Source organism: Aedes aegypti, chromosome 3 (genome assembly GCF_002204515.2).
Source record: "Aedes aegypti strain LVP_AGWG chromosome 3, AaegL5.0 Primary Assembly, whole genome shotgun sequence".
NCBI lineage: Eukaryota > Metazoa > Arthropoda > Insecta > Diptera > Culicidae > Aedes > Aedes aegypti.
The window spans coordinates 60,953,632-60,981,453 of record NC_035109.1 but is presented as its reverse complement, the minus strand read 5'-3'; the positions used below and the strand labels follow the sequence as shown (position 1 = coordinate 60,981,453).

The window sequence follows — 27,822 nt, the reverse complement described above, 5'->3', positions numbered from 1 at the left end:
ATTGCGTTGTAACAACCCAAAATTGAGTTGAATTCCGTCTCCGTGTATGGAAAATAATGAAAAACGTTAATTACTAGCAATTCGAAAACTGGCAATGAGAATATATACCGAGGTGAGGAAATGACATTCAGTGTGCGTGACATCCGTGTACGGTGCAAAATGTTTCACCAATACAAGCGAGCGAGCTCCCATAAGAAGACGTGTAAATTTGTGACGTAGTTATTTTTGTTTACGTTTTTTCTATTTACTAATACACAGCCATTGCTTCTTCTTCCACACCTTAGTATATATTCTCATTGGGAAACTGGATCAAAAAAGTAGTGATTAGAAATCAAGTGCAAAGTGAATACATAACTTTTTGTGTTTAGTTCATCTTCCGTGGTGCTTTTTTTGTTTCAGGATTTCGTGTTTACTACCACTGAAAAAGAGCCATCTATTGCCTTTTCAGTTTTGAATATCGCCCTATTGTATCATCGTAGGCAGCTGCTACGGTCCTCCAAGGTGGACGCTTGATGCATTTAGACGGATGTTCGAGGAATTGACCGATGAGCTTGTCGTTTGGAGGACAGAACCAACCCGGGAGCATCATGACAGCTGCAGTACAACGTCAATGTACCGAAAAATGTTGGTCCGTGGTACTGTCAAACTCAATGAAATCATGGAGTGTTCTCAAAATAGGGCGTAAACTAGAATTATGCTTGATGGACATAAAAAAAGTTTTACATTTTTTGTTTGGCATTTGTAACATCATTATAAACGAGTGATCACCAAATAGCGATTCTCTAAAAGGATTTGTACGGTCATCGGGAAGCTTTGTATGGCCTACGAGCGAGTATATGAATAGTGGTGTGATGTGGTCCGCATGCTGTAAGTTGCTTATAGTAACCGTTCCTTTGTTTACGAAATTATTTTTTGACCACTTGGCAATTCAAAGCAAGACAAATTTGTTAGGGATCGTTCAAATATTACGTTCAAACACAACAAGGAGAGGTAAGGGATATTTTGTAGTGTTTCGGTCCATACAATAAATTGAAATTTTCCATATAAAACCTGTTACTTCAGGGAAGGAGGGGGTTTAAATTGGCAAATTTCTTCGTTACATAATATTTGAATCGTCCCTTAGATATTTATGATAATCATTAATTTATGGGAAATTGACTGTAGTTATAAGTTTGAAATCAATCTGAGATTATATCAACTCGCAGTACATTTTCTTTTGCGGATTTGAACACTTTTTTTCTCATACTCACCACCAGATGTCTAAGTTTCAATCAGATAAGCTTATTGGATGAAGTATCCCGCTTTTACGAACGCAAATATCACCAAAAATTAGCCCACTTTTACAAAAAGGGATCTAGTGATCTGGCGTTTGACTTGGGTCGCTTGATATGGACTTATCCACCGGTGCACTAAATTTACTCAGTCCAAGAATTTTTACACTTGACCGAAACACCCGGGAAGCATCTACATGATCCGCTAAAACGTCGAAATTCTTTAACCGAGTGAATTTATCACACCGGTGGACAAGTCAATAGGCTAATATTTTCAAAGCTGAACGATCACTTCGACATCTGGTGGCTAGTAGGAGAACCGTCATAAAAGAGGTTGAGTTGAGACCGCACCGTGTGCAGCATAGGAAAGAGTAAACATATTACACTTTTTCTCGGAATAGTTGTAGACGATCAGAGAGCATTGAAAAATCTGATAAACTTTTTTTTCTTCGAAAATGTACAGATCCTACAGTACTCATGTATGTACGATTAGTGGGATAAAATTGGAAAATTGGTGTTTGGCTACATAGGTTATAAACCTCCGGATTCTTTGTTTGTTTGTGCCCGCTGTAAAAGTTTTCTTCACGCTGAAAGTTGCAGCGTGACGTCATCGTATATTAGTTCATAGGCTTATTTGATTAAAACTTAGACCTCTGGTGGTGAGTATGAGAAAAAGTGTTCTAATCCGCATAGAAAAAAAAACTGCAAATAAAAAAATATCACTTTTTGACTTGATTCGATCTCCAATAAAAAGATAAGGACACCGTCTTCAGCCATTCAGCTGCACGGAATGTAACTTAACACTAGACAATGGATAAGGATGCTCCAGTGGCACAGTTGAGAAACATTCCTGACGAAAAGTTTCAATGGCTGAAGCGGGAATCGAACCCACACCCAATGACACGATGCGCTTAAATGCCTAACGACACTAACCGCACGGCCACGAGGCCCACAATATTTTATTTTATTTCATTTTACGGCCAGCGCTTTCTTTTGAGGGCATAAAAGCGATCCACAAATCAGTTAGGCTGTATTGTAAGTAATTTCTTATAGATTACTTTTTCGTAAAACAAAGCACTAACACGTCATTTAATCTTTTCATCGAACGAATTGGTACGCTCTTAAGTTCATTTGGTGCTTAAACTTGGTGATTTTATTAAATTTATTTCCATTGGCAGACGAAAATATCAGACTCGCCCTTATTTCATTTCATTCCATTCGTTGTTTTGCACCCGTCAACAACGAAACAAAATTCCGATCTGCCATAGTGAAAAATTGTGCCGGCAGCGGTGGATGGCCCCATTGTTTACGTTGAAAGTAGGTACGTGAAAATTGCGTTATCTGTCACTTCGCGGGGGGGTTGGACAGAACCAATTGAAGGAGACTTCAATGCATGGGCCGTGAAGTGGTGTAGCAGGGTATCCGAAACCAGAGGATACAACATGCTGGAGGCCCTAACAACGCTAGATATCCAACTGTGCAATGAAGATACCGTTAGTACACTTAGGAAACACAGAGGAGAATTGATCATCGATTTTACACTTGAGAATAAGTGAGTAATATATCCATAGCGTTCATCAGGCAATCCGCTATACCGTTGGCCAACGGGACTGTGAGAAACACGACTATCGTGCAGCAGTGGAAGACGATGGCCTTCGACAAGGACCTTTTCGTCCAAGCACTTCGTATAAACAGTGATATCCCGGATCTTGATGTGGTGGAGCTGGCAAGGATGATGGTCAGGGCGTGTGACATAAGCATTCCGAGAAAACGGAAAAACGGCAGCTGATGCTAATCCTTGGGGAGATGCCTACCGAAAGCATTGAAGTAAAACGAGGCCTCGGTTCGTATAGAATCCCCAACGTGGTACCTGCAATAGCAGTTCTTGCGTAAACAGATTTGGTTAGGAAGGTTATACAGAAATGCTTAGACGAAGCTCAATTACCAGAAAAATGTCATATTCAGAAACTGCTACTGTTGTGGAAGGCAGGAAAACCGCCCAAGATCATATAGGCCTTTATGCTTACTGGATACATTTGGTAAGCTCTTGGATCGGGTTATCCTCAATAGGGTGATTATATACACAGAAAGCGAGAACGGACTATCAGGAAGGCAGTTTGAATTTCGGATAGGAAGGTCGACGGTGGACGTAATTCGGATAGTGCTGAAGAGGGCCGCAAAAGCATTGAAACGAAAGCGTATCCGGAAGTTCCTGGGACTAGCTGAGTAGATCGTGAATCTGCACGTGCAAATAGACATCGGGGTGCCTGTGAACTATGAGGTTTTTTTTTTCTACCGGAATCGCAGGACCGACCATGGCATCCACCGACCTCGGATTCTGCCCGGATAGCATTGGTTCGGGAGATCTACCGTCGGGGGCTACTCTGAGTAGTACGAGTGTACCACCGGCTTGAGTCGTCGAAGCGTCAGTGAACCGGAAGCCATCCTACAACAGGAAGCCATCCTCCAACCGGAATCTCTGGACTGCCTGCAGCATGTGGCCAGTCCCAGAAGGTGAGTGACGCTGAAGAAACAAATTGCAGCCAGAGCGAACAGAGCAAGATGTGGCGAAAATGCGTGTTGGGATCAACAAGTCCTCAGCCCCTGAAGTATTACCATGCGGTAGTTCTAGGAGAAAACCGAACTTATAGCCCAAGCCAAGGCGTGGTACAGAGTTGATTTACCCCTTTTTTCTCTATAACCACACTCAAGACGAGCATTCGCAATTGACCGTTGAGTAATAGATCGTAATAGGCCGTTGAGTGAGACCCACGGAGCCTAAACCCCATGAGCACCCCAAATATCCTGGTTAGGTAAGAGAATCGAAAATGTGCGAAAAATCTGTAATAAAAGAAACATGTAGCAGAAGTAGCCTGGAAAATAGCTTCTACTAGCCAACTTAACTTTTGTTAAAGAGGATCAGCATAGGCAAGGCTAACCCTCTATGAGTTCTATGAGTTTACAGATTATCTAGACGTCTATCATTTAAGTAGGGATATCCTTTTTTGATTTTTCCTCCATAAGTACTGCAGTACTGTTGGTCTTATGGTATTACTCATACCATATTTATATACGGTTTAGAAAAGTTATTACTTTTTACTTATATATAAAGGCAAAGACCTTCCTTAGCCGTGTGCTTAGAGTCCGCGGCTACAAAGCAAAGCCATGCTGAAGACATCTGGGTTTGAACCCCGGTCGATCCAGGACCTCTTCGTAATGGAAATTTCCTTGACTTCCCTGGGCATAGAGTATCATCGTACCTGCCACACGATATACGAATGCGAAAATGGTAACTTTGGCAAAGGAAGCTCTCAGTTAATAACTGTGGTAGTGCTCATCGAACTGCTGAGCTGAGAAGCAGGCTCTGTCCCAGTTGAGACGTAATGCCAAGAAGAAAAAGATAAGCAAACTTACCCTAATTTATTTTACTGTTACCAACTAGGAAACAAAACTTGGGGTAGAGTAAGGTGGGGCAAAAGTTCGACCTTAGTGGTGTAATCAAAGTTTCCAGGAAAACAATAGCAGTTAAAACAAAACAAACACCATACAGTGAACCTTCAACATATTGGCTATAATTTTGCTGAACAAACTTGTGTCAAAATATTTACCCATTTTTAGTTATAACAGTTTCAAAATTGATTGTCTTATTCGAACTTTTGCCCCATCGGTGGGGCAAGAGATCGAATCTAGTGTGGGGCAAAAGTTCGCTGGCAAAAACACAAAATATCGATCCTTTTATGACAGGCATACTTTACACCAGCCGTAAACTTAAGTTTGACGAAAAATACACACTAAATTTTCATCGAAAAATTGCCTAAAACCGGGTTTATTGTAATATACTCAAAAATAGCAGTTTTTCGCAAAACTAAGTGGAAATGTAAAATTTTGGTGTAAATTTTCACACGATCAGACAAATTTAACTAAATTTGAAGATAATATGTGGATTTTAGGCAATTTGCAAATTTTTCCATGAGTTTATACATGGGTCGAACTTTTGCCCCGCTGATTCGAACTGTTGCCCCACTATGGGCCAAAAATTGTTTTCAATGAGTGCTTCGTGAGGCCCAAGTAGGACGGTTCGGTTTTGTGTCGTCCGATATATTTTGCTCACGATTTCGCGCGTTTTCGTCGCCGGAGAATTTTTTTTTCCTGTTTGGAGCGTCTTGCTGGGTAGTGCTTCGTGAAGCATAAGCAGGACAGTTCGGTTTTGCGTCGTCTGATAGATTTTGCTCACGGTTTCGCGCGTGTTTTCGTCGCCGGAGATTTTTTTTTTCCCTGTTCTGGTGCGTCTTGCTGGGTAGGTATTTGGGAAGGCCCAAGCAAGACGGTTTGTTTTCGGAACGCCAAGAAGTTTTGCTGTCAGTGTCAATTTTGTGTTCAGTCGAGAATGGATTACCAACTGGTGAGTTCGTTTTATGCTTATGATAACACATTTTTTCTTGAAAGCGTAACTTTTATGTAATATTAAAACAAACTTTGTATGGTTCGTCACTATAAGTGTCGGCATTATGCTATTTTCTTATACAATTTCAATATACATATATTTTTCTCTTTTTGACATTATTAAAAATTATCTTTTGAATTGTTCGACATTGTGAATGTTGACGTATTTTCTAAAACTTCTACCATATCGAGACAAAATGCACAGTAATACTCATATGTCATTTTCAAAAAACTATGTATGGTTCGTCACTACAAGTGTCGGCATTATTCCTGTTTCATATAATTTAAAATATATACATGTAATTTTCAGTTTTCGACATTAATAAAAACGTCTTTTGAATTGTTCGACATTATAGATGTTGACCTATTTTTTAAAGCTTCTACCAAAAACTTCTCGAGACAAAAATACAAAACTAGCTTTAAATATAAGTCGTATATTTCCCCCTTGTCCATGGATCGCATCATCGACCAGAGGTAACTCCCAGATCTTTTCCTCCCTCACTAATAAACACCCTTCCCGTGGTGATTGTGGAGATGCAGAGGTATTCTCGGTCTCTAGAAGCAACAATCATTACACCCTAACATTCCTTCCCCATCCCAACTGACTGTAAGGACTTGGCCGGCGCCGTTATTGATCAATAATATTAGATCTGCTAAAATTGCACTTCGAGAGTAAGCGGAAACTCCCATCCCTCATTCATTTGGATCGTAGTGCAATTCTTACCAGTTCCGACCAATCACGGAGTAGCAACCATTGACATGTACAGTCAGTCTATGCTATGCTATGCTTTGCTATGGGCCAAAAATTGTTTTCAAGCATTTATGCAAAAACCAATACACCTCAAAGCAACCTTATGATAGGCCTAGAAACGCCCTTACATAAAATATTGGAAAATATTTTATCTTCAATTGGTTCAATGCAACGAAATTTTGACCAAAAATTACAATATTATTACAATACTTTTGCCCCACTTTACTCTACTGTTTCGATTTTGACACTATTTTTACTACGAGTTATTTTTATATATTGTCTAGGACTCTTCAGCTGGCCAATATAATACCAGCGTATCCATTTATTATACCGTTGCGCTCATATGCAAATGTGCTTGCAATCAAATCTATTGGCGCTGCTAATACAAACAAGGTTCGCCGCCATCGGGCAGTGTAACAGAAGTTTTTCATTAGTTTGATTATTGTTGTTGTATTATTTACACGGCATAGCACGATACTTATAGTGCTAAGAGTTTGTCGTCATCAGTCCTGTGTCACACTTTGAGCTGATATCGTCCACGATGCGATGGTTCGTAGTGGATAGCATTTACGACAGTGTTACACCTCTGTACTATCCCTTGAGGTTATCGGGACTGGCAGCTGCACCGTTTCACTCGAAGTGCATCGCCAAATGCCAACAGTTTACCTTATCGGATTTCTGATACTGTACACCTATTTGTCATACATTAGTTTAAATGAGATTCAATTAATTAAATTCTACAACTCGGATATTCTGGGATCGTCGGAATCTATTTTGATGGTATTATTTCTGCTGATAGCAATGTTCTCGATGATAATGTTCTTTGTGAATGGTGAAAACATTAAACATATTTTCCGGCTTCAACAAGAAGTAGACGTGACTTTACTAAAATCAAACACAAAAATCAACCACAAACGTCTGTATCTGATGCTGAGTGTGGCAGTGCTGGTATTCGAGCTAACGCTCATAACCATGATTTGTTGCTACCATTTTTATTTTGTCTATTTTTTACAAATTGATTCCCCAAAAACGAAAAGACAATTCGCGTACTGTACGTTCATGCACGTGATATTACTTGTAATTGTGTATGGAACACTGGTGATGGTTTTACTGGAGCAGAGATTTGCAGTGGTGAATAATTTATTCAGGTAAGTTGTGCTTAATTTGAATTCACTTGAAAAAATAACTGAGATAAACAGACGCAACACTCAGAACAAATCACGGTCAAAATCATAGGCGCAAGAACATCCCAGACAACCAAAATGTACGTATAACGAAATCACTTGGAGGCTTTGTATGTGCAAAATTTCACTCATAAGATGTCGCTAAAAGGCCTTCTACGTACAAAAGTGGAGGCGATATGCGTGCATATAATATGTGATGAATAATAACATACAATGTGAGTGTATAAATATCCTACCGAACATACCTGCACACCAAAAAAATCTTAGATTTACACGTAACGTAATATTAGCCTCAATCATGCAAAGCCATTTCTCATGTATTATTCAATGATCAAACCTATAAACACGTCTACTTTATACAACATTGTTACCAAAATCCTTAATATTGAACGCGAAACGTCTTCTCTCGAAGAATGTTGCATGCAAAACGGCACGGTTTACATGATTTTCACGCTGAAAATTCAATCTTAAATAATGCACATGGAATGACAAGCCGTCGATCCATCCATGTGCATTATTTTTGACAGAATATTCATCGTAGAATCATGTAAACCGAGAATTCTTGTTTGCAATTTCACTTTCATGATGCAAGAAAGCATGCAACATTGGCGAATGTTGGATGGAAGATCATGAAATGTTTCAGTTTCACTCAAGTTAGCAAGCATTATCGAATGCAATGAGACAGTTTACATTAATTATCGTTGAATGTTCAGTTGCAACTCGTTTTACATGATTATCATAAAAAATTACATGCCATGTAAATTTTTAGAATTTTTTGCTGTGTGTGATCTTATGCAACTTATTTTATGATAACAAATGTTGATTTGACAGCTGCTACGGATTGATTCGATTTACTTTGAACGAGTGTACGAGATGAAACAAAACGTGCAAATGAACTCAGAGAAAAAGTGTTTTATGCAAGAAAACTCATGAATCTGACGAGCTTATCCACGGTTTTTTGCGGATTTGATTAGTGTGAATAAACGAGTTATAATGTGTACTTTCATGCGATTTCAGGTTGTCTGGGATGTACGCCAAATGCACAGCAAAAAATTCTAAAAATTTACATGGCATGTAATTTTTTATGATAATCATGTAAAACGAGTTGCAACTGAACATTCAACAATAATTAATGTAAACTGTCTCATTGCATTCGATAATGCTTGCTAACTTGAGTGAAACTGAAACATTTCATGATCTTCCATCCAACATTCGCCAATGTTGCATGCTTTCTTGCATCATGAAAGTGAAATTGCAAACAAGAATTCTCGGTTTACATGATTCTACGATGAATATTCTGTCAAAAATAATGCACATGGATGGATCGACGGCTTGTCATTCCATGTGCATTATTTAAGATTGAATTTTCAGCGTGAAAATCATGTAAACCGTGCCGTTTTGCATGCAACATTCTTCGAGAGAAGACGTTTCGCGTTCAATATTAAGGATTTTGGTAACAATGTTGTATAAAGTAGACGTGTTTATAGGTTTGATCATTGAATAATACATGAGAAATGGCTTTGCATGATTGAGGCTAATATTACGTTACGTGTAAATCTAAGATTTTTTTGGTGTGTGCTAAAATCACTGTATTTGGCCGATGGGTAGGTGGCGGTAGTGTGTAAACGTCAAACACGAACAAAAACGATGTGAGCACTGCGGCTGGTGATTTGGCCACCTGTCAAAAAGATGGTCCATGGACATATGTAGATGCCATTGGTACGTCTGTGCATTATGTAATTTTGTCGCTACGTGGCGCTAGCGTGCATGTTATTTAGTCATATTTTAGCAGGTTCTTGCTCATGATCCCGACCACTTAGAAAATTCTCGTCTTCAGCAAAATTGTTCAGAAGCTTGGAAGTAATTTGAGGCAGCACTGTTTAGTTGGCAATTTTGCCGCTACGTGGCGCTATTGTGCATGAAATTTGGTCATATACCGTTTCCCCCTTTTGCATTACTACAACATCATTCTGATTTTCAAACGCTATACATTAAATGTACAAGTACTATATACGGGTTATAAATGTGCAGACAGTTCGTGGGCTGGATGAGGAAGTCGTGGAAATCAGGTCCGAACCACGGAGAAAAAGTATTTGTTCTTCTCCAACAGCCCGCTGCTTGACCACCAGATGGAAATCTAAATATCAATAAGGAGGAACCGTACGACATGACAAGTCCTGCACGGATGGTGACTCTAAATTACAATATAGGGGAACTTACGTATTCTCGGCGGCCTAAGCCGATGCCGTGCTTCTTTTGTAATTTTCTCGGATATCAGCAGACAAATTCCGTGTTTATCTATTTAAATTTATGCGTTTCTCAATCCTCTATCGATTCACATCGACAGACTTGTCAAAATGCTTTTGGAAACGTTTTTACAACGCTGCGAACATCCTTTGTCAATGTCACTATTGTCGGCAGCCTCACTCTCTTCGGCAACTTTTCCATAAGAACTGCTGGTCAATCGCTTCGGCAGCTCAGAATCAGTCGCATTTTGAGGCGTGTTCATTTGAATTTATGACATCTCTGGCGATAATGTTTGTTTAGTCTCGGAAATCTCGTCAGCGGGAAGCGGGCAGAACAAAGAATCATCTGAATGTTTCCATTGGTTTTGATAGAAAAATACTGTGTATTTGGCGTTTGAAATTTGGTTGCCGATAATAGTCGAATGGTGCTGAAGCCATAAGTCTCCCTATACAAAAGCATTCCGTGTGATGTCTCAATCTTCATGAACTCGTAGAATGAACTCGGTATCAAGTGATATATTCACGTCAATAAAGTTTACATCTGTTTATCATCCTTAACGAAAACGTTTTCTGACGTAAGCGCTATCGAAGATTAAAATAACTATGGAAATTATTTACATTTTAGTTTCCTCCATGAATTTTCTTCGAAAACTGAAATGTTGATTATATCACAACATAATTTTTCACTCAATTGTCATGAACGTAAGGTTTTCGAGAAACAGCAAAATACTGGCAATCAGTGTAAAATAGTAGCTCTCGCGTTTGATGCACTTTTGAGTCTAATTGCAAATGTGGTCTCATTCAACACCTTTGGCGTTGCCAATCCCAACAATGGTTGCCACCATCACGTAATGTAATTGAAGTTTTTCATTACTTTGATAGGGGTGATTATTATCTTTGCGCTATTTACGTGGCATCACATGAGGCTTACGGTAGCTCATGTGCTTGTTTGCATCAGTCCTGTGTCATACTTTGAGCGCTGACATCGTCCACGATGCGTTGGATCACAGTGAACAGTATTTACGACAGTGTCACACCTCTGTACTACCCCTTGAAACTATCGGGATTAGCAGCAATATCTTTCCACTCGAAGTGCATCGCAAAATGGTATCATATCGCCGTACCATTAATATATCTTGTCGGGTTTTTGACGTTCTACGCCTGTTTGGCGTACATTAGCTTGAATGAGATTAAGTTTGTCAAAATGTTTAACTCGAATATCTTAGGGATTTCTGAAGCTCTCAACATGGTGTTGTTTTTGCTGGTCGCCATGTACTCGATACTCGTATTCTGTGTGAATGGTGGGCGCATAAAAAGTATTTTCCGACTTCAGCACGAAATAGACTTGACACTACGCAAAATGAATACAGAAGTCAATCACGTTCTTGTTCACATCGCACTGAGCTCAGTTGTGTTATTGTTAGAACTTACCCTAGTTGCCATGATATTCTGCTATTATTATTGTTTTATCAATTACTTGCAATTGGATTCATTCACAACAAGAAAACAATACGCGTACTTTGCATTCATGCAGTTGTTGTTGATCACAATGGTCTACGGAACGGTGATGATGTTTTTGCCGGAGCAGAGATTCGCAGCTTTGAATAATGTGTTCAGGTAAGTTGTGTCAAGTCAGGATATTCTGTGTAACCGATATTTTTTTAATTCCCGTTATTCTTTTTTCAATTATATAAAAAAGTGATACTCGTAATTTGATTATTATTAACATTTGACTCAAAAACACCATGATTTTAACAGGATTTTTTTTTTCAAATATTTGGTTATAAATATTAGGGTTCTTCAAAAATTTATGTTTGCTTCACACCCTTTTTCGATTATCTGTCAAACCAGTCATTCCATGAAAAACCAATCTAATGGGTCACTGAATTCCGTGAAGATTTGCTTATTATCTGGAATAAGGATACACGTGTTTTTGGATTTAATGATTAGGGTGCCCATTTCCAAAATAAGGTAATCAGAAAAATCGTGACTTTGCAAAATTTTATTTTTTTTTATTTTAATTTTTTTTTAATCATAACTTTTGAACAGCTCAACCGATTTCCATTTTTTCTTGAATTGAAGCTTAAGATTTCAACTATTCAAAGAAAAATATGTAACTCTGGAAAAAAAATACATGAAAAAATATAAAAATTTCTTGTTTTTCTAGGCTTTTTTATATTTTTGGGTTTTTTTTCGGTTGCAGTGTCAGCATATTACAACAGCTAATGAACTTTATTCATGGAATAGTTCCAAGAAAGATTCAAAAATGCACTTTGAGTTTTATTCAGAAAAAGTTCACAATGCAATGGAACGGAAACTTGAAAGCCGTTATTCCCGTGTCATTCAAATATTGGGAACCCAATCATGTCATTACTTCAAGCCTAAGAATGAATATTATATTATTGTAAAACGATTTTCTTTTTCTGAAGAAGAAAGAAGTGTTAAACTATGTTAAATCTATTGCAAATATATGATAAAAATAAAAGATATCGAAGTTGAGTTAGAATTGTATCTATTTACTGATAGTCCCTGCCAATTTTTACCTTCTTCCATTTATTTATAAATTTCATAAAACTCCAGTTGATTGATGAATACAAATCAGTATTAGTATAGTTTCATCAAAGTTCACTTGAACTTCAAATAATAATCTTCGTCATCCCCTCGTCGTGCCCGTTCCGAAAATACCCATGTTGCATGAGTTTCCAACGGGTATTTTCGGAACGGGCATGACGAGGGGATGACAAAAAACGATGTACGACGCCATTTTGGAATCCAAGATGGCGACCTCTGGTTTGGGAAAATCGTTGGAAACTGATGCAATATGGGTATTTTTGGAACAGGCGTGACGAGGGGATGACGAAAATTGATGTCCGACGCCATTTCGGAATTAGCGACCTCTGGAAAGAAAATCACTTGAATTTGCACTGACATTGCTGAATATGTATCAGCATACTTTCTGTATGTAAGCACAAGTAGTGATACTTTTATGAATCAATATTACTTAAGATGACTGAGTTTTATCACTTTGAAATTGCAATCTGCAAAATCAACATGGCTACCGAAACGAATAACGGGCTACTTACTTAACCTTAAGACTTTAGATTTTATGCTATAAATAAGTAGCATCAATGTACGACTACTTATGATTGTAGATACTCAGGCCTATATATCATGGAGTACTAGGAAATATAAAAACATCCACACAATTCAATACAACACTTCGATTGCTTATATGGATCGTAAGAGGCCATTTTGAAGAACTTCTATTGATGATTGGTTACGCTTGTATATCCTAATGCCCATATTCGATAGGGATCTTAGAGGACCAAAAACATCCGCACATATTAATACAATACACCGTTTGCCCACAGGAATGGTTACGAGCCTTTGGAGTATTTGAAAACTATCTTCTAATCACTTATTATGACCGTAGATCCCAAGTCCTATATTCAATGGAATCCTTGGAAGGCCAAAAACATCCGTATAAATTAATAAAATATTCCGATGACTTAAATGAATGGTTAAGAGACTGTGCCATATTAAAAAACTACCTATAGACCATTGATCACGTTTGTAGATTCAAAGGCCTATATTCAATGAAGTCTTTGGATGATCTAGGATAGCGGTAAAAATTATAACAATAATCATATTCTGCTACATATAAATCAGGGCCTGTACCATATCAAAAAAGCATGGATTGATAATTGGTTACGCTTGTAGATCCTATATTCGATATAGATCTTGCAGGACCTAGGACATCCACACAAATTAATACAATACACTGTTTACTCACAGAAATGGTTAGGGGCCTGTGGAGTATTTGAAAACTAACCTCTAATCTCTCATTACGGTCGTAGATCTCAAGACCTACATTCAATGGAGTCCTTGGAGGACCTGGGCCATCCGTACAAATTATTAAAATACACCGTTTACTCACATGGATGGTTAGGGGCCTGTGGAGTATTTGAATGCTAACATCTATCCTCTTATTTCGGTCGTAGATCCCAAGGCCTATATTCAATGGAGTGCTTGGAGAACCTAGGACATCCGCACAAATTATTACAATACACCGTTTACTCAAATGGATGGTTAAGGGCCTGTGCCATATCTATAAAACATCAAAGGATCGCTAAATATGCCAAAACATTGCAGGTATTTATTCCAGGAAGTTTTTGGATGAACTAGGACATATGTTGTACTCACTTGGTTACCGAAAATTTGGATCGGACAATACAAACGCTTCTTAAAAATATAACAATCTTCTAGGGTCCACTATTGAAGACATTTTATTACATAGAAATGGTAAATTGATCTCCGCTAACTCATATTGAAACATATGCCCAAACTCCATAGAGTTCTTGGAAGACCTTAACTTGCACACATTCTAGCCTGATTAAGAACCAAATGTATTATAAATATGTTAATGATACTAAAAGAGCACATTTTTTCTAAATAATATAAACTAATTTCATACAAGTAGACTCCAAACGGCAAAACCTCGTTTTACGAACTGAGCTCCCTCGTTTTAGGCACTGATTCAATTTACGCACCAACTCAATTTACGCATCCCCGATCTACTTCGTAAATTGAGGATACAGTGTACCTGATTTTTTATTTAAAAAAAAATTATTCTCAAAAATTATAGAACATACATCGCTGAAAATTCGAGGGTATACGTGAAATTTTCCGAAGTTTCTAGAAAATATGAGAACAGTTACACTCTCTTTGGTCCCAGAACCAAAAAAAAACCCAAGAAACTTTAAAAAAAGCTTAAAAGACTAGATTTTTTTTAAAATATTTTTTATGTATTTTTTTTGGAGTTTAAATTTTTTTTAACTGAAAATTTATAATCTTAAGCTTTCATTCAACGAAAAAAGATTGGAAATCAGTTAAGCTGTTCAAAAGTTATGATTTTTTTTAAAATAAAATATCTAACTCTCAAGAAAAAATGAGAACAGCAATAGCCCCTTTGGTCCCAAAGCCTTCAAAACACGAAAAAACGGGAATGTTTATTTTCTTTTCATGTAAAAAACAATTTTGTGAAATTTTATATTTTTCTTGAAAAGTTAAAATCTTTTGCTTTCATTTCGTCCAAGAAAATTGAAAATCGGTCGAGCTGTTCAAAAGATATGATTTAAAAAAAATATAAATTGTGCACAGTCGCAATTTTTCTGGTCACCCTATTTCGGAAATGGTCACCCTAATCAAAAAATTCAAAAATATGTTTATCCTTATTTCGGATAAGGATGGTTTCCTCTACCCGTTTCTAAGATTTTGCCAGGAATCCATGGGTTATACTAGGGATTCCTCTAGAAACTCTTCATGGGATTCTACTAGGAATTTCATCTATATTTTCTCTAGAAATTTATCCCCTGATTCAACCAGAAATTCCTCCGTGGAACATCCTTCAGGAATTTATGCTGTCATTCTTCCAGAGATTCCTTCAAATGATCTCTTTAAATTATTCAGGATTTCCGCCAATGATTTTTTCAACGATTAATCCAAAAAAATCAGCAAGTAATTTCTGCAATAATTCTTCAGGGTACGCCAACGCTGCTTCCAAGAGTTCCTCCAGTGATTGCTATGACAATTTCAAAGACTCGTTCAGGAATTCCTCTAGAAGTTAGTTACAAGGATTCCATCACGCATTACCCAAGAATCACAACATGTATTCCTTGAAAAACTTGTCCATGAATTCCTCAAGATATTTATCACCATAGATTTCCCCAGGGATTTCACTAAGACCTTTGTCAGGGCTTCATCCAAAGATACCTTTTTAAATTCCACCAGAAGCTCGATCAGAAATCCCACCAGGATTTTCTGCAGCGGTTCTTCCCAGTATTTTTTCTACAGTTTCCTTCAAGAATTCAACCAAAAAATCCTACAAAAAAATATTTTAGAACTGTTTTTTTTTTAATTTCAAGATTCTCTTAACAGGTTCTTCCAGGATTCTTTTCTTGGATTCCTACACGATTTTCCCAATAAATTCCATAAAAAAGTCTACAGAAATACATGCAGCGATTTTCTCCAGAAATTCTTACAGTGATTCTATCCAGATTTTTTCCAGGGATTCCACAACAATTACTGCAAACGAATCCATAAAAACATCCTTCATTGGATTTGACTAGGAGTTTCGTTAAAGATTCCGCTTGCAATTTATTGAGAGGTTTCCCCAAGTTATCCTCCAGGGGTTCTTCTAAGGAATCTTCAATATTTTTTTTTAAATTCCTCCAGTGTTTCCTTCAAAGATTCTGCTGGTATCTCTGAAGGGACCCAACGACACATTCGTCCTGGGATTTCTTCAAGAATAACCTCACGAATCTATCAGAAATTCCTCCGAGGATTTTTCAAGGAATTTATCCATTAATTCCTATCAGTATTTTTTGCAGGATTTTTTGCAAGGAATCCACCAAGAATAACCTTAGAGAATCCTTCAGGAACTCTTTCAGGGATTGCTTTAAATTGTTCTTCAAGAGACATATTCAGGTATTTCTCTAGGGAATTATCTGGGAATAATCTTCGTGATTTCTCAAGAAATTGCTCAATAGATTTTTCCAGAAATTTTCCAAACAAATCTTTCAGATTACTCCAGGCATCCAACCTGGTGACATCCAGAGAAATACTTTTGGTTTAATCCTCTGAGTTTATATCAGTGGAACTCCTGAATGAATAATCTTTTGGAATTTTGTAGTTTTCCTGATGGAATACCTTAAGTAGAGAAAGGAAGCATTTCTAGTACAATCCTTCGTGGATCTTCTGGTACATTCTGAAGCGGAAATATTGGTGGTTTTTCAGGAAAAAAGTTCTTGTGGACTTTTTGGAAATTGTTTTGTTATTCTCTGAAGGAATTTCTGATAACCCTGAATAAATTCTAAGAAAACAAATCGCAGAAAACCCTTTGAAGTATTTTCTGATAGAACCTCTGACGAAACTCTGGTAGATTTTGCTAGTGGAAATCCTCGTGAATCTCTTAGAGATATTCCTTAAAAAATACTCTTTTCTCTAAAAATTGTGACACTGGTGAAGTCTGTGAAGGAATTACTAGAACCTCTATAAGAAGTTGTGTTCGAATCTCTTGAGAAATTTGCTACGGAACCCATGATGAAATCCTTGCAGATTTTTTTTTTTCCAGAATGCTTTGGAAGAACTTGTGGTGAAATTCCTGGAAGATTTATGAATGGGATTTTTAGTTGGAATCCTTAGGGGAAATTCTCAAAATATCCCTGAAGTAATTCCTTTTTTGAATCCCAGGAGGAGGTCCTGAGAGAGTCATTGGATATATTGATGTACGATTTCACCAGTAATTAAGTTATCCACCAGTATATCATCCAGTGATTCAATCAAGAGTTCCTCCAGGGTTTAAAAATAGGAATTTAAAAAAATGAAAGAATAAGAGATATCTGGTAAAATCCCTGGAGAAACTTCCGTTAACAGCCAAAAATCCCTGGATATATTTCAAGATGAATTCCAGGATTAATCTTTTGAGGAACTACAGGATTAATTCCTAAAGGAATTTTGGACGGAATCCTATAACGAACTCCCAGAGGAATTCCTTCAAAAATTCAGGAAGTAATCTCCTGAGCAATTTTGTTGGTGAAATCCCTAAAAGAAATTTTTGGTGAAATACCTGGAGGAATTGCTGATAACCCTCGAGAATCCTTAAAAATATTCCAGAAGTAATTCCAAAAGGAATCCCTTACAGAATTCCGTGATTAATTCTTTAAGATATTTCAGAAGGCACCCCTTGATTCATTCCCGGAGAAATCCCCTGTAGAATTCCGGCAGGACTCTTTTGAAGAATTCCTTCAAGAATCTCTTGAAAAGTTTCCTAGAGAAATCCCTGGAAGAAAATTCTGGTACCATTTCGGGAGTAACCTGTAGTAAATAGTCTGATGGATCCCAAAACAATCCTAGAGGAATTCCTGAAGCAATCTTCAAAAGAATTCCTTATAGAATTCCCGAAAGAACTTCTTATGGCATCCTTTCAGGTGTTCATGATGGAATCCAAGGAGGATTTCATAATGAAATCTTAGAAGTATTCCTAATGGACTTCATGAAATAACTTCTGGTGGTATATAGAATAACTCCTGATAAAATCCCTAGAAGAATTTCTCTGGAAGAACTTTTAATGTAAATCGCTGTAGGAATTTGTGATGGAATCCCTGAAGGAATTTTTAATTTATTCCCTATAGGAGCTCCTGATGGAATCCCTTGAAGAACTCCTGTAGAAAGTCTTAGGGGAACTCCTAATGGAATCCCTGGGGGAACAAACTCCTGAAGGAATTATTGATTGCATCCTTATAGGAATTCCTGATGGAATCCCCGGACGAACTCCTGATGTAATCCCTAGAAGAACTTCTAATGTAATGTATGGAGGAATTCCAGGTGGAATCTCTGAAAGAATTCCTGATATAATCTCTAGAGGAACTCCTGTTGAAATCATAATAGGATCTCCTATTGAAATCGACGGAGGAATCACTGAAAGAAATCCTGATGCATTTTCTTGAAGAACTCCTGATATAATCTCTGAAGGAATTGCGGATGGAATCTCTGAAGAAACTCTTTATGGAATCCCTAGAGGAACTCCTGATGAAATCACCAGAATAACTCTGTGGAAGTTTTAAAGATACTCCTGGTGGAATGTCTATAGAAACTTCCAATAGTCCTGGAATCCCTGGAGGAACTCCTGAAGGAATCTCTGAAGGAATTCCTAATTTAATCCCTATAAGAACTCCTGATGTAATCCTTTTAAGAACTCCTGGGGACTTGGGGGTACTTCCTGGAGGTACTCCTGGTGAAATCCCTAAAGGAACTCTTTCTAGGGATTAGAACAACTTGTTATGCAATCCTTGAAGGAGTTCCAGGTGGAATCTCTGAAGGAATTTCTAATGTAATCCCTAGAGGAACTTCTGGTAGGAACTCCTATTGAAATTTATGGAGGAATTCCTGAAGGAATCCGTAAAAGAAATCCTGATGCATTTCCTTGTGGAACTCCTGACATAATCTCTGATCAATTGCAGGTGGAATCTCCGAAGGAACTTCTGATGGAATCTCTACTACTAATGTAATCGCCATAGAAACCCGTGATGAAATTCCTGGAGAAATTCCTGATAAGATTCCTAATGGAACTCCTGATAGAATCTGCTTATATCCCTAGAACAAATCCTGATGGAATTCCTTGAAGGAACTCCTGATTGAATCCCCGGAGAAACTTTCGATGGAATTGCTAGAGAAACTCCTGATTGAATCGCAAAAGGAGATCCAAGTGGAATCCCTGAATGAACTTCTGGTGGAATCCCTGGAAGAATTCTAAATGAAATCCCTGAAAGAATTCCTGGTAGAATCTCTGAAAGAACTTCTGATGAAATCCCCATAAGAATTCTTGATGAAATCTCTAGAAAAACTTCCGATGGAATTCCTAGAGGAACTTCCGATGGATCCCCTAGAGGAAATCCTGATGAAAACCTTTAAGCAACTACTGATGGAATCCCTCATGGAATAAATGATAGAATCTTTAGAAGAATGTAGAAGTGATGGAATCCCTGGAGGAACTTTTGAGTTCCTGGTTGAATCTCTGAAGAAATTTCTGGTGGAATCTTCACAATAACTCCTGATGAATTCTTTTGAAGCTCTCCTGGTGGAATCCCTAGAGAAACTCCTGGTGATTTTTTTTTCCAGATGAAGTTTCTGAAGGAATGTGTAAAGGAGGCCTCACAGAAATTCCTAGTTACTGGACAAATGATCTGACATCTTGATTCCTGGCAAACACCTGGTTGAATCATGCAGGAATAAACGATGAAATCCAATTTTGATAGAGTTCCTAAAGAAATTCCTGCAGCATTACCTGGCATTTCTGGTGAAATTCCTGATGGAATCCTTGTAGGAATTCCTTTTACAATCCATGGAGGAATTTCTTGTTGAACTTTTGATGGAATCACAGGTATAAATGCTGGTGGATTTGCTAGAGAAATATGATAAAGATTGAAGGAAAACGTCGATGAAATATATAGAAACAATTCAAGAGCGCATATTTGCACCATGGCGTCAATACTGCGACATTCAAAACTTAAAAGGTGGTAGATGGCTCTTTTTCATTTGTAGTAAATCCTGAGGCAAAGAAAGCACCAAGGAAGATAAACTAAACACAAAAACTTATCTATTCACATTTCTTATAACTATTTTTATATCTTATTTCCTAATTCCAAGTAATTTACGTTTTTCATTATTTTCCATACGTTTTGACAGTTCTAAACGAATCTATGACAAAAGGTCGAAAGACAAAAGGACATAAGGTTGAAAGACAAAAAGTCGAAAGGACAAAAGGTCGATGAACAAAAAGGAAGAAACAAAAGGTTGAAAACCTTTTTTCAAAGAAGGAAAAATTTCCCACCAAGCAAATCATTTTCGAACTTTTGTCCTTTCGACCTTATGCCTTTCGACCTTTTGTCCTTTTGACGTTTTTTCTTTCGACCTTCTGTCCATAAATCGTTCTCGATTACCATTCTTCCATGCGCATGTGTTGAAAGTTTGCGAAATTTGAGAATTTTGCGTAGCGTGCTCAGTGATTGGAATACAAACATCAGTGTCGCCACGCTGTGGCCAGTGAGAGCAACTGAATGTTCGGAAGGTTGCTATCTATCATTTTTGCCGCTGGCGCCAACTGTTTTTTCCGGTGACGTTTTCCGAATTGCTATCGGTTGCCAATATTTGCCAAAGCGATAATTCGCATGAGAGGGTGCCATAAGGATTTTAATTTTCCCTAAATGTTGACATTTAACAGCATTGAATTCAATAAGTCGAGTCATTTTACTTCATGCGTATTGGGCTACGTGCCCCTACAAAAATTTTCAGGAATAACTTTCTTTAAACGCGAAAAAAAGAAAAAAAATGGAATTGACGGTAGGGTAATAACATGTTTTTTTTTTAATTAAATAATTGATTCATAGTATGAAAATCATATGGTATCCACTAAAAACGTCCAAGACCATGTCCAAGATAGAAATTCACAGAATACTCTGTAGTCGCTCATAATGTAAAAAGTTATAGTGAAGTATAGTGGAAGGGAAGTAAAGCCGTTGATTCCGAGATGAGCTAGCCCAGCGCTAAAAATCTCGTTAATAAAGATAAAAAAGAAGAACATCGACTTAGGACCCCGAGGAAGAAGGAGGAAGGTGTCTAAAAAACCACGCTATTTTTTAATTTGAAGCACCGATCACAATGGAGAAAATATGAACACATCCGTACTTAAAGTCGACGGAATCAAGACAGCCTCGCTGAGTTTAATTACTAAAGCATTACATCAATTTATGTCGTAAAAGCGTCGAATAACAAAAACGAAAACGAATGTTGACAGCAGCGACGTTATTGCGTATTTTTGGAGCTTCCGGAATTGTCTCTTCAGGAAACGTTACAGACACAGGTAAGGATTTTTGTTTGCTTTCTAACGACAGTAGCAATCGACTGGAAATATTTAGAAGGACTGACTAACTTATAATTATTTCATTTAATATTATTAAACATTTAACTATAGTTCGTTCGGCATTTTCCCTATGATTTTTGAATTTTAAGCACAAATGCTTTTCCAACAATTAATAAACTTCACAATCGATAAAACAACAATAATTCAACGGTGCCGTTGTGTTGTTTGTCGCTGAAATGGAACCAGGTGTGTACGTATAACAGACAAGTCAAGTTGGTTTCGAGGAGTGCCCGGAAGCCGATAGCCATCCACATTCGGTCGAGCAGTGAACTGGTCCCAAGAATCACCCATGTCAGTTTTCTCTGAGATGGTCACACATTCTGTTGAGTTATCGCTGACTCAAAGTTTTACCAGAATGTTCGACAGTAGCCCATCCGTATTCGAGACCTTCGATAGTGTAATCGTTCTACTGAAATGCATAGGTTTGCAACCGCCCGTGACGAGTCCGAAACGCCAAGGTCAGCTTCGCTATCGACTGATTAATCTGGTTTGGATGATCTTCATCGGCTGCTTCCACGGTTTGCTGATGTTGCACTTCATTTTGGGCACGGATTTTGCTCGTTACAATACTGGTTCGGTGATTGTTCAGCAGATGCTTAATGCATTCTACGTGGCACGATACCTAACATGCATTGTGGTATCGTTCTTCGCGTACAGCTGTTTGGACCATTCGCACCGGATGTTGGAGAAACTGAATCAAGCTAGCGAAATGATTTGCCGCATAGATTGCAAGAATCCGGCACCTTTCGGTTCGGTTGGATCCCGTGGAAAACTACGAATGGCTTTGGTGGGATCCTTTTTGGGGTCCTTGATGGGGTCCACGATTATGAACAAAAACATCGCGCATTACAGAGGCATCGCTGACGGGTTGGGGGTATTCTATGGTTTCAGCCGGTTCTTGTATTCTTGTGGCTATGTTCAAATATGGCTACAGTCAACCGTTGTGCTGCTACTGGTTCGATCTAGATATGTGGCTCTCAGTCGAATTATAAGGTATGTATTGGTGCATCATTTCATGTCGTTTGCATGGTGCTGTTCTTTGTTGTTTTTTTCATGTTCAGTCAAGATTTCAAAAATGTGTAGGAGGAGGCAAGTTAAAACGTGTAATTCAAAAGTGTTCCAAATTCAACTATGAACAACATTTTGAATAATTTCATGTTTTCATGTATTGCTGTTTGCATTTAAGGTGAAGATGAATCGAAGCCAATGTTCAAATTTTCAAGAGCACGGATCTGGAGAACCAAACATCCGATTTAGCTGAAAACCTAATCGATTGGTCACCACCAGCTAGTGACCAATCGATTAAGTTTTCAGCTTAAACGGATGTCTGGTTCTCCAAATCCATGCTCTTGAAAATTTGAACTTTGGCTTCGATTCATTTCACCTTAAGATGCAAATCTTTCCTAAACGTTATCCAAATGCGGTAACACAAAACAATCGAAGGACACTTAGCAACGATTATACAAATCACCGCCGCCCTAGCAAGAAAAATCTTTCTCTGACACCGCATTTCTTGTGAAAAATCAATGGTGTTCCCGCAGTTGATATTTGCATTTCAAACGCACACAGCAATATGATTGGTAAGGGTATGTGATGTGCCCTTAGATACGCGGGGAGTTTTGAAACGAAACGTAATGTTGTTATTGTTTCGCTGAATAGGAAGTCGATACCGATTAGGGACCAGTTGTACATAATGGGCCCCAGATAGTCGCAGCGGTAAACGAGCAGCTGTACAGCAAGACCAAGCTGAGGGTCGTGGGTTCGAATCCCACCGGTCGAGAATCTTTTCTCGACTTCCAGGGCATAGAGTATCTTCGTACCTGCCACACGATATACAAATGCAAAAATGATCAATTGACAAAGAATGCTCTCAGTTAATAACTGTGAAAGTGCTCATAAGAACACTAAGCTGAGATACAGGATTTGTTCTAGTTGGGACGTAACGCCAGAAAGAAGAAGAAGAAGAAGAAGAAGAAGAAGAAGAAGAAGAAGAAGAAGAAGAAGAAGAAGAAGAAGAAGAAGAAGAAGAAGAAGAAGTATATAATGGACCTCCTACCGAAAAACAAAGAATTAACATTCAAACCAATCTCATTTCTATTAAAATCGAAGGGCAAAACATTATTTGTTTTTCTTGCTAGTTGTTTCTGGAAAAATATGTTAACTAGTGTATTGAAATAAAGCTTTGTGAACAGTTTTGTAGATGAAAACACACAACATGAGCAAAAGTGGATTTAGGATGTTATCACATTGAAAACCTTTTTCATTATAACAAACGTTATCAAACATCCTTCGTTCAACTTTTTTTATGAAGCGGATGTTGCGTTATTTAATGGAGCGTATATACGACCCTCAACCATAAAATTTAAATAAAAACTCAATAATATATATTTAGTTATCAACTTTGACGTATAAATAAGTTAGGTACCGGTTCCGAAAATACCGGTATAACCGACTTATTTTTGGTACCAGAATACCGGTACCGAGAAAGAAAAACGCAGCAGGCTGTGCGCGCGAGTGGACGTGTTTTGTTTTTGTTGCCACGTTTTGTCTCGGTGCCTCATTGTTTCCAGTTCGGCCGGTGAAAGTGTCAAAACGGCGGGTGGTGCTATGCCACCTGGAAAGTGTTTCGATGAAAAATGTGTCAATTTTTGAGAAGAAAATCTTGATTTAACACTCCGCGTCATCTACAGGTTCCATAAGTAAAAGGTTCAATAGGCTGGTGGTGCTATGCCACCCAGCAAAAGATATGAAGAGAGTTGATTTGTGAGTGACCAACCGTTCTGTTTTGGCTTGTGAAGAGTGTTCCGTTATGCCCGAAGCCGCGGGATTATTTTAGAGTTTCTGTGAGCATTTTCTCTTTGATTACCACGTTTGAATGGCGCGTGGTGAGTGTTTTTGTGTCTCCGAGCACAGAACTATTTTGTTGAACAGTTTAATGTGAAAGGAGCGATGAATTGAAAAGAGATTTCGAAAATGAAATTCACTGAGATTGTACAAGTGCTATTTGGTCCTCCGAGTGTGTGTGTGTGCTTATGCGAGCGGGCGAGTGAGAAAAAAAAATCAAAACTGGTGAGATCGTTCCTTATTATATAATCTTTCAAAACCATTAAATACGTGCCAGGGTTGAAAAATTAATTTTCGATACGGGAAGTGTGAACTCATTTTTGATATCCATTTGATATCTAGATGTTTTCATGCGGCGCTTGCTGTAGTGAAAACGACCTCAGAATATGTGTGTATGAACAGCCATTCTTTAAATGGATCGTTGGTATTGCAGTAGATAGCTCTACCTTCCATCTCCAGGGCCAGGGACATCTCCAGAATACCGGTACCGAGAAAGTTCCTGTACCGATTGGAGTTTCCAATCCCGGGTATATTTTCTGGGATTCTCGTTTCCTGGGAAATGATTTGCTGATTCCGGTATTATGTCAAACAAAATAAAAAGACCATCTACCGTTTTAATTCATATTACGGACACTTAAGCCCTTTGTGAAGTACAACTCAGCATAGAGTATACAAAATAAATCATTCTGTATGATTTCTCAGCGTTATAGAGCGTCGAAAACCTTTAACTTTCGAATGGTAGGTAAAGAATACATTTCCACAACTTAAATAATTTTAAATAAATCAAAATGTGTGGCATTTTCATGATTCTTATTCCGGACGCTTCCTTACTTTTGCCTCATATTCCGGACACTTTGATTCGAATTCCGGACAGCTCATGGAAATCATTAATAGAAAAGTCAATCCATCAGTTGAAGTCGTCAAGCCACTAAAGAGACGTCTAAGGCAGTTGGACATTATTAGTTTGCATAGATTTTTATGGTAAAAGCTTATCAAAACGAGCCTCGAAAGTGAATACTTTTGAACAGCAAAATTTGAAACATTTCGTGTGAAATGTTTCCCATACAAAGTAGAGTGTCCCGCATTTGAAGCTATCCGTAATATGAATCAAAACGGTATTTTAAAATTATAACCATCGCACACTTTACTTTTCATATCATTCTAACCAATTCCCTCATTATATCACTAATTATATTTTGATGTTAATTTGTTGTTTTTCGTTATCAAATAGTCATTGATAAAATGGATATCTTTTTGGCGATTTGGTGTTCTAAAAAATAGTGTAAGCTATACAAAATAATGGATTTCTCGAGGGATCGTTTTCATAAACTGAGTAGGCTTTTAAAGTTTTTAAATGATGTAACTGTCACAATTTAAAGCGCAAGACTCTAGTTTGTTTTTATTCTAGTGCCTGTAACGATTGATTCAATGTTGATGAATATTGTTTGGATTGCATACGGTTGGTCAAGAAAAGGAAAATGGAATTTTGCGTGTATCCAGCTTTTTACGCCAGCCATAAAAGTACAGGGGGTGAATTGAATTTGATATTTCTTGCCTATAAGTTTTATAGCTCCATCTTAGTAAGCTGTGGCTTAAGATAGTAGATTGAACTGTCAAGAATTTTCACTATTTACATTTGTTCAGTCTTCTTAGAGCATCCTTCTGCTCCCAGATTTAAACAAGCATGCGTTGAAATCATCTCAAAGCGTGGGATCGTTTTGAATCCTGATTTTTCCAATCTCAGCGTGCGTGATTCATGCAAGGATTCCATCCCATGATTGAATCTCGTCATTACGCTCATAGGTAATCGAGTCAAGGTAAAATGTTCTTCATTTGGAATATTTGACATTTCATTGGAAATTGGGACAACAATGACTGAACATGAAAGGAAGTAATATGGAAGGCAATGAAGTGAGAATCAATGGTAATGGTATCATACCACAGCAAAATGCAACTAGGTACTTTTTGTCATTTCCACTCAAGGAGAAATTAATCAAGACAAAAAATTGAAAACTAGAGTTTCGTTGAATCCTGGTTTCAACGGAAATTCAATCTAAATTGTCCTGATTCATATTTTCTGTTAAGGAGCTCGTCTACATTTGAGTAACATTCTATGAACGTCAGGTCAGAATGTTACTAAAAATTACCGCAAGTTTCTGAAGCCGTTCACTGGAAACAGCTGTGATGATCAATTCCTGTCAGGCAAAAGTTCTCAATCGATTTGGAATAAAATATCAATGCTTACTCGATTCATTTACCCGGCTAACAATCGATCAAGGATTTAATCCTGGGATTCAATCCTCTCATACACGAGGCATGATTCATTGCATGCTTGGATTTGAGCAAAAGATGCGCGCGAAAAAAATCTTGTTCTGATGGCTTTTGATCTCAGCAGCTCTTGGAGTGGGATTTTTTGAAGACTGCATTTGTTTCGTGTAGCTTGGGAGCTTCAATTTCTGATTTCAAACATTTTCTGTAAATAACTGCATTTCTTTTTAGGAATCCGAAGAGAGCAATGTTGAGCAATGTTAAAAGTTTGGAACGAGTAAGTACAGCATAAGAGACAACAATAATCTTCACAGTTGTAGGCATTTTCGGAATAATACTAAATAACATTGTTCATTTAATTTGAAGCGTCTACACCGAGGTCTACACTAAATGGTGTGCAACGAAGCCAATACGGTTCCGTCCACAATTCTGCTCGTCTTTTATTTGAGATAGCCGTTTGTAAACTGCTCATGGACTCGGCGAATGATAGGAGCCAGCAAAAATCTATTCAAAAACAAATTATCCATTATTCAACAAATAGGGTGGCTGATCCAATGTGTGTCCCAATAATAGTGGTAGCGCGGTTTCAAGCGTGTGATAGACAACTTTTATTTTTATGTGTATTTTTCTAACATGGCCCTTGTTGAAATAATATGAATGTGTATAAAAAAAACTTGGATATTAGTAAGGAAATAGTAGGAAACAATTGAAAACCTTAACTTTTTTGCTCCTTTGCACTTTGGGGCGTTCCCATAATAGTGAGTCTCAATGGGAAATCAATATAAACCACTATTATAGGAACAAGAGTTAGCAAATACCACTAATACTGGAACATGTTCCAGTAATGGTGGAAAAGTTTTTTTGAGAGATTCAATGTTTTTATTTTTCTAAGATTATTTTTAACGTGAAATAGAACAGAAAAGCTTTCGAATGATGTAGGGGAAGTGGTGGTAAAATGAACAGGGGTGGTAAAATGAACACCGTGCCTTTTACCGAGAAAAAACAAATTTCGATGAATTTTTATCACGCACGGACGATTAAGAGCATAAATTTAAGTGTTTGAGTTGATACGGAGGTCAATTGAAATGAAAATATCAACGAAAGCTAAGATTTTAGAAAACCACGTTTGAAAATTAGAACTGACGTAACTTTTAGGTCGGAAGATTTGAGGTTTTTTAGTGAGGTGAATATCGTTATGATATGATGTCAAATCTGATACCTTTAGAATTCTTTTTGAATGGGTTACAATCATTATTGTATGTATTTTTGGTGGGGCAATGAAAATTTTCAGAAATATTTGTTTTGCTCACGTATTTTGCATGGTGTTCATTTTACC

The 27,822-nt window shown here is 37.7% G+C and overlaps 1 protein-coding gene across 2 annotated transcripts in view; it reads left to right on the top strand.

Moving 5' to 3' along the window:
• LOC5569834 (putative gustatory receptor 2a) overlaps positions 1 to 27,822 on the top strand; it is a 121,081-nt gene that overhangs the window by 10,234 nt on the left and 83,025 nt on the right. Inside the window, exon 1 of one of the 2 annotated variants that reach the window (XM_011495114.2) lies at positions 10,850 to 11,512. The exons of the other annotated variant lie outside the window; for it this stretch is intronic. Coding sequence (XP_011493416.2) covers positions 10,890 to 11,512 — 623 coding nt within the window. The 5' untranslated portion in view covers positions 10,850 to 10,889. Of the gene's footprint in view, positions 1 to 10,849; positions 11,513 to 27,822 lie in introns of those variants that run through there. 2 annotated transcript variants of the gene reach the window in all.